General features: G+C 39.6%; 1 protein-coding gene across 1 annotated transcript in view; it reads left to right on the top strand.

The window, feature by feature from the left end:
• The first annotated feature begins 1491 nt into the window (after positions 1 to 1491).
• CUL5 (cullin 5) overlaps positions 1492 to 8039 on the top strand; it is a 91031-nt gene continuing 84483 nt past the window's right edge. Inside the window, exons 1-2 of the mRNA XM_006833958.1 lie at positions 1492 to 1575; positions 3031 to 3140. Coding sequence (XP_006834021.1) covers positions 1492 to 1575; positions 3031 to 3140 — 194 coding nt within the window. The remainder of the gene's footprint in view (positions 1576 to 3030; positions 3141 to 8039) is intronic.

Below are 8039 nucleotides of genomic sequence, written 5' to 3' on the forward strand. Positions count from 1 at the left end.
TTTGGAAGTTTAGTTATGAATTTGTTAAACATGTAGATACTGAATGCATCCCCCCAAATTTTGATTTAATAGCTCTGATAGATTTTACAAATCTTGTGTATAATCAGTACCCTAGGTTTCAGATCATACATTTTGAAACTGCTTCTGGTATGTAATTTCAGGTAATTCACAGATTCCATACAGTTAGTCCATGAAGGTCAGATTAAGAACCTCTGATAACAAGTTAGTGAGCAATATATTGAACAACATTCATGTAGTAAAAATGAGTTTGATAGGTGTATTTGGTGCTTGTTTTAGAAAGTTGACGGTATTTTTGTTTAAATTTGTTGGCTTAACAGTCAACTTGAAAGGGACAGAGAATTGCATTCCTAAAGGGCTGAAAAGAGAAAAAGCAAACCCACTGTTGGTGAGTCTCTTCTGACTTAGAGAAGCTCTAGGACTGAGTAGAATTGTCTGAAAGAATTTCCCAGGCTGCAATTTTGACAGATGGAGACTGCCACGTCGTTCTACCACAGAGCGGCTGGTAGGGTTCGACCTACTGACCTTTCAGTTAGTGGCCAGCACTTTAACTGTTGCACTACTAGTGCTCTTTTTCTAAAAGTGAAAAAAAACTAGAAACATTTAGAAAACCATGCTAATGACTCTGAAGGAGAAAGATGTAGCTGTAGCTGTATGCTTGTATAAAGATTTACAGCTTTGGAAACCTTAAGGAGCAGCTGTTCTCTATACTATAGGATCACTAAGAGTCAGAATTGATGTAATAGCATTGGCACTCTGGTAGTGTAGTGGTTACAAGTCAGGCTGCTAACCTCAAGGTCGGCAGTTCGAAACTACCAGCTGTTCTGCGGGAGAAAGATGAGGCGTTCTGCTCCCATAAAGATTTGCAACCTCGGAAACCCTATGCAGGGTCACTATGAGTCAGAACCAACTCCATGGTACTTAACAACAACAACTAATGACTGGCATGTGTGTGTATGAGAGAGAGAGAAAATGAAATTTTTTCCCAAAGTTGAATCACTTTCACATTCCATAGATAAACCATGCATGATTATGAGATGTCATTCTTTGATAAGCCACTTATTTGATTTGCTAATGCAGGTAAGTATTGCTTAGTGTCTGCCTGCATATACATCTGTGGTCAAAGGGCTTTCTTTTTTTTTTTTTTTTTCAGTAAAGGGAAAGCAGCTTTTTTCATTTAGTATTTCCCCCTGATGATTTTAAACAAAGCACTAGTAGTGTAGTGGGTTATACATTGGGCTGCTAACCTCATGGTCAGTAGTTCAAATCTGTCAGCTGCTCTCTGGGAGATAGATAAGGCTTTCTGCCCCTATAAAAATTTACAGCCTTGGAAACTATATACATGCTTGCTGTGAGTAAGAACTAACTTCACAACACACAGCCACCACCATCACCAATGGTTTAAAAGACCCCAAACCCAGACTCTTGCAGCTCTGGACTATGGATGGGATACAGGCAGGTGAGATAGAGGGCATGACTGTGGACACAGGCTCTCAGGTTTTGTCTGGCAGGCAGGCAGATGGAGGCTTCCAGGACCAGCCTTCTTCTGCTGCTCAGGTGGGCAGAAGAAGAGCAAGTGGACTCCACTCCTTCCCGCTTGCTTCCTCTTGCTCTGACCCATTCTCTGCCATCTCCTCTGTTAGCAATTCTGACGGTGACAGCAGCATCCAGCAGCAGCACCAGCAGTAAGGATGACCAGAAGTAGGTTCACATAAGATTTTAATATGGTTCACAAAATGTCATGGATGTTAAGTGATGCATTTTTGTATGAGGGGGCTTCCAAAAAAGTTTTGTGTGGAAGTTCCAGTATCTTTTAATTATATTTTCTCATGAATTTTTTTAAGCCTTTTTGTGTTTAATATTATGCATGTGTGTCTTCTAGTAAGCCTGGTATTGGTAAGAATGGCCACAAATTTCCATTCCTGTACTTTTCTCGCCAGTTTGACATCACAGGGTTTTAGCTTTAAAAAATGAAGATGACTTTTCTTTAGTGTTTTTTCCCTCAGTTTTCAACACTTTCATTGATCTTTAGTATACTTTTCATAAGCCAATTTGGGCAACTAAAGTTAGACAGCAGACTCCACATGAAACTTAATTTCTGACACCAGCTGCAAGTTCAGGGGTTCCAAAGCCACACTTAGGTTTTCAAAAACCTTTAGACAGACCTAGAGATCATACTGAAACTTGTTGTACTCATGGTTACAGATAAAGATTAGCTAAAGGAGTCCTGATGTGACACCATAGGATAAGTATTAGATGGCGATTCAAACCCTCCGGCTGCTCCTCAGAAACCATATAGGGTTGCTATGAGTCAAACTGGATTCAACTTAACAACAACAAAGACACATAGGGCTGAGTTCAAGAAAGTTCTAAACACAGAGTTTCTGTTTTCTTCTCTGTGGAATCAGAATGCTTTATACTCCTGGCATCAGTGTATGACAGTACACATGGAGCGTTGCCATCTAGGGAAGCTTACCTCAACTTTGGTTTCCAGAGCTTTTATTGGGACTTCATCACATAGTCATAACTGGATTGATTGCTAATGTGGTTGATAGTTTTAGTCTCCAGGTTGACTTGATACCATGTGACTCCCCCAAACCCCTACCCTAAGTCCACAGCCCCTGCCCTAAATTTCTGGATTTTAAAAATAATTCAGTATGATCCAAATTCCCCAGGCAAAGAAACAGACTTCTAGCAGGCATAAATAACATTTGAAGGGCCCAGAGGTTACCTCCCACAAGGCCAAGGCAAAGACCAGACCTTTTCTCTAATAAAAGTTAAATTTTTTATGTCACACATTTCTGTAGTTAATTTTTCTCTTTTATGATTATCTTCCTGTGGTTCTTTGATACCAGGTTAAGTTTATAGTGGTTCTGTTATGGGAAAATAGTTCTTTTAAAATTTGAACCAGCATTTTTCTAGCTATCTATTAAAAGACAGAAATTACAAGACATTTTTTATTTAACTGCATTTAAATTAAGCTACTCTTTTTTCTTTTTCTTTTCTTTAAAGAATAAAGGTTCTCTTCAGTTTGAAGACAAATGGGATTTCATGCGTCCTATTGTTTTGAAGCTTTTACGTCAGGAATCTGTTACTAAACAGCAGTGGTTTGATCTGTTTTCGTAAGTAATCCATTAATTCTAACTTAATGAGATTTTGGTGATGTATTTCTATACCAAAATGGAACATATAGTCCTAGACATACTACTAATATGTCAGGAGTCCCTAAAGCCACTCCCAGGTTCATAATTCCCTCGAAGGACTCGTATTCGTGGGTCTGATTTATTGCAGTAAAAGGATACAAAGCAAGTCATCAAAAGGAACAAATTGCATGAGGGTAATTCAGGAGAAGCCAGGCATAAACTTCTGAGTTCTCTCCCAATGGAGTCATCTAGGGTCTTAATTCCCCAGCAACAAGTTGTGAAAATATGTGTAAAATGTTATCTACCATGGAAACTTGTTAGAGATTCACTGCCCAGAGTTTTTATTTGGAACTAGTCACATAGGCAGCCTCTGCCTGGCATATACCAAAATTCCAGATTCCCAGAAAGAATGGAGGTGTTTAGTATAAATAATATTGTTTGTACAATCCATTTAGACACAGTGAGTCACTCATCATTTTGAGGAAGTTTTATATAGGTATAGGAAATTGTTACCAGAGGCTAGCCTTGCACCAGCCTCACAAGCAGGCCTTTCTAAGGATAGGAGTCTCAGGCCTGCTATGCTCACTCTTTTTCTGTAGAGTCCACCCTTTGCTTGACCTTTGGACAGGACATTTTGCATTAAAATTAAAAAGTTTTTGGTGTGGTGCTGTAGCATAAGCACTTGACTACAAGGTCAGTTTGAACTGCAAGTTTGGCAGTTCAAACCTACCAGCTGCTTGCTATACAGGATTGCTATGAGCTCTGGTAGCATAGTGGTTACGAATCGGGCTGCGAACCTTAAGATCAGCAGTTCGAAACTACCAGCCACCTCGCGGGAGAAAGATGAGGCTTTCTGCTCTTGTAAAGATTTGCAGCCTCGGAAACCCTGTACAGGGTCGCTATGGGTCAGAACCGACTCGACGGCACTTAACAACAACAATGAGTTGGAACCAACCCAACTAACAACAACATGCATTTTTAAGTTCTGGATTTAGCCAGTTAAAACAAACTCTGTTAACAAAGATAAAGATTAACCTGAGAACACCACCTGGTTTTCTCCTTCAGTTTCTCGCTGAACTTTTTTTACATGGCCTCAGGCGTCCATTCAGGCACTGCACAACTCTGGCCAGTACATTGAAGCTAACTTGACAGGTCTTTTGGGATTGAGGTAGTGTCTTTAGTAGTCAGGGCATACACATCAAAAGTATTAATTCCAGAGGGCACATGTTGAGGTAGTGTCTTTAGTAGTCAGGGCATACACATCAAAAGTATTAATTCCAGAGGGCACATGTGTTACTCTTGGGATAAACATGGAGTTTACCAAAAAAAGGTTACTCCAAATAGGACATAACATTAGTCAGACAGTACAGGCCTTCTGTGGGTCTTCTTACCCTAGGGTTCCCTGTTAATTAATTCTGTTCAGTCCTTGGTTTCAGAAAGAGTACCTGAAGGCAGTTAAGGAGCTCTGGTAACGTACGTAGTGGTTATGAATCGGGCTGCTAACCTCAAGGTCAGCAGTTCAAAACTGTCAGCTGTTTTGTGGGAGAAAGATGAGGCTTTCTGCTCCCATAAAGATTTACAGCCTTGGAAACCTTATACAGGGTCGCTATGAAGGTAGTTAGTTCCAAACAGTTTTCTTATGCCTCACATAGTTCATTTGCCTCACTAGTGCAGACACTGTGTGAAGGTGTTCTATGTAGAAAGTACAGGAGCTGGGCCCGTGCCTGCTGTCTCAGGTAGGATTGTAAGCTCAAAATTCAGTGTGGATATAAAACCCTCACAGCACCTTAGAAAGGTAACACTAGAAGTTTTCCTTCAAGAACAGGGGAAAGCTTCCAGGAACAGTTTTGAAAAGCAAGGATTATTAATGGCCTCTTCCTCCTGTCTGCCCTTCTAGAGACTGGGTTTTCTTTCTCTGTTGTTACAAAATCAAGAAATGAAACCTTAACATTTTTTTAAATTTTACTTTTTATTTCCTTCCAGACCAAGAGGGATAAAAGCATTTTGGGGGGTGCTTCACCCCTTTAAACCAGTGGTCTCATGTGTTTATTAGGCAGTCTCTTAATACGAAAGTATAAAAACAAAGGAAAAACCAGAAATTTTCCAATACATGTTAAGTTGATCTCAGATTATAGTGAAACTCTAAACTTCACATGCTACTAGTGAACTTAGTAAATATGTGTGCCTCCTGATACACCCAGCTTGGTTCTTCTCCAATGTCTCCTCTTGGAGTTGTGCTTGATTTTATTCTTGGAATTTAGAGGCAATTTCTTGCTCCTGAAAGTTTTGTGAGAAGACATGATGAGAGTAGGTGGTGGCTGCACTCACCGTGATGGTGGAGACAAGGGAGAGAGAACAGAAGCAATTTTACAGAAAACCTTTTGTACAACTTAACCAGGAAGACATGTCATGTTTAGAAATTGATCATTTTGAAATTTTGAATTTTCAAAATGTTTACATCAATTTTCAAAATGTTAACATTGTTTTTCACTATATATGTCCTTATCTGTCTAGTGAATAGTCTAGAAAAGATCAGCTAAATTTAATAACCAAATTGCTTTATTAAGGTGGTAAGAACTCCAACCAACCAGGAGAATGGTAAGAAAATAGAATTAGGCTACTAATCCATTGGTGCAAACAGCAACTAATCTAGAAAGCTAAACTCAAGTCAAGAGACTGATCTGTTGGGAATGAATAGAGGGGGTTCACACTCCTTGTGATGTGCTGTCTCCTACCTTGGCAGGAATCACAAATTAGGAATGTAATCTAATCTAGTTTCTGTATCAGAAACATAGAGCCAATTAAGTAGCTTCATTTCAGATAGTTCCATCAAAGAATAATCTCTTTTCTGTAGGTATCTGTAAGTGAATCAGACAATATAGCCAGAATCTGTTGTTGTGATAGTACAGGACCCCGCAGAGGGAGTGTCTTACATTTGCAATGGTCTTTGAATTGAAGACTTACTCATTGACCCTATGCCCTTTTTGTTTAACACAACTTTTGTTAATATTGAAACAGCCCTGTAGCAAGCCCTATGAGTTCTGAGTTTACAGTCACATCTAAGCGGTTAAGATCTGTGAATTCATACTTCGAAAAAAGCCAGTGGCTTTTCTTTGGCAGTAGCACAGTTCAGATGCTGTAGGGCTAGATAGTAATGTTCCAAGTCCAAGTGATGATGATTTTCCTAGGCACTTCTTCTTATCTTGTCAGTCTTCAGAATCCAAATTGATCTGTTCAATATGATCCTTATATATGCGGATGTAAAATTATCATCCACTAAGGGTCAGACTGAAGTCCTAGAGTGCTGTGAGCTAATGTGCTGAACTGCAAAGTCAGTTTGAACCGCAGGGTTGGCAGTTCAAGCTCACCAGCTGCTCGTCAGAAACCCTATACAGGGTCACTATGAGTCAGAACCAACTCGACGGCACTTAACAACAACAACAACAAGGATCTGACTTGTCTGTGACTTGTCATAGGGTGGTGGTTTGTGTGTTGCTGTGATGCTGGATGCTGTTACAAATACTAGCAGCATCACCCATGGTGGACAGGTTTCAGTGGAGCTCCCAAACTATGACAGACTATGAAGGAAAGGAGACAACCGCTGAATGTTTAGACACTGAAAACCTTAAGAATAGCAGCAGCACATTGTCAGATTTAGTGCTGGAAGATGAGTTCTCCAAGTTGGAAAGCACTCAAAGTACAACTGGGTAAGAGCTGACCCCTCAAAGTTAAGACCAAAATGATGTGAATGGAGCATAACTTCCGGGACCTTTATTCACTGATGGGGCACAACTCAAAACGAAAAGAAGCAACTGCAAACATCCCGTTAATCATCAGAATGTGAAATGTATGACATATGAGTGAGTCTAGGAAAATTGGAAATTGTTTTTAAAAATGAAATCGATTCCAGGAACAGAGGACCCTAGGACCATCAAGGGAGAAGATCATGAGTGCAATGTGGAACCCTATCCAGGGAAGCAGGGACACCAGAAATGAAGGCAGAGATGATGACAAGGAGAGAAAGAGCAGCTGAGGACTCTATACTCATGAAAAGAGAAAGGCTGTGTGCTGGTGGTCAGGAGGCAGGCTTTTAGAATGTACCCTTTGGTTATTTAAATGATTATATTTTCCTGAGTGTTTTTGTGTACATAAAAAAACAACAACAACCAGGGAGTAGAAGCAAACACAGTTGACTGATGATATATTAAGGGGATTGTAATCATTGCAGTGAAATGAAATACAATAGGATGAGTGCAAAACCGATGTTCTTCCATGTAAACTATCACTCAATTCACCATAAAAGCTTAAAAAAAAAAAGAAAGAGAATGCATAAATATTGATACCGTCAGCAGTAGTCAGTTGAAATAGACGAGTATTGGTCATTTTGAATAGGATAATCATATTGATTACTATGCCAGGAGTCACAAATTAAAGAGGATTGGTGAAAAGCAGGACTCCAAAAATTGACAGAATACTAAACAACAAACTAATGCAGTACAGGAGGGTCACTGTGAGTCAGAACCAACTTAATAGCACTTGACAACAACCACATATCTTTATCTAGGAGTCTTCGTGTGGCACTATAAGTACTGGACCGCTAACCGCAAGATGGGCAGTTCAGACCTATCAGATGCTCCGTGGAAACTATGCAGGGTTGCTGTGAGTCAGAACTGATTTGATGGCCCATGGCAACATATATATATATATATGTATGCAGGTGTATTGTGTACAACATTTCCCCATCTACTTAGCATACATATTTACCCGTGTATTTACTAACTTTTTTTTTTTTTTAATTTAAGGTTTTTATTGTGAATTGAGTGAAAGTTTACAGGGCATATCATCAGTTTTACATTCAACACATCATACACCTTGTTT

This window comes from Chrysochloris asiatica, unplaced genomic scaffold, assembly GCF_000296735.1.
Source record: "Chrysochloris asiatica unplaced genomic scaffold, ChrAsi1.0 scaffold00008, whole genome shotgun sequence".
In the NCBI taxonomy this organism is placed as follows: Eukaryota; Metazoa; Chordata; class Mammalia; order Afrosoricida; family Chrysochloridae; genus Chrysochloris; species Chrysochloris asiatica.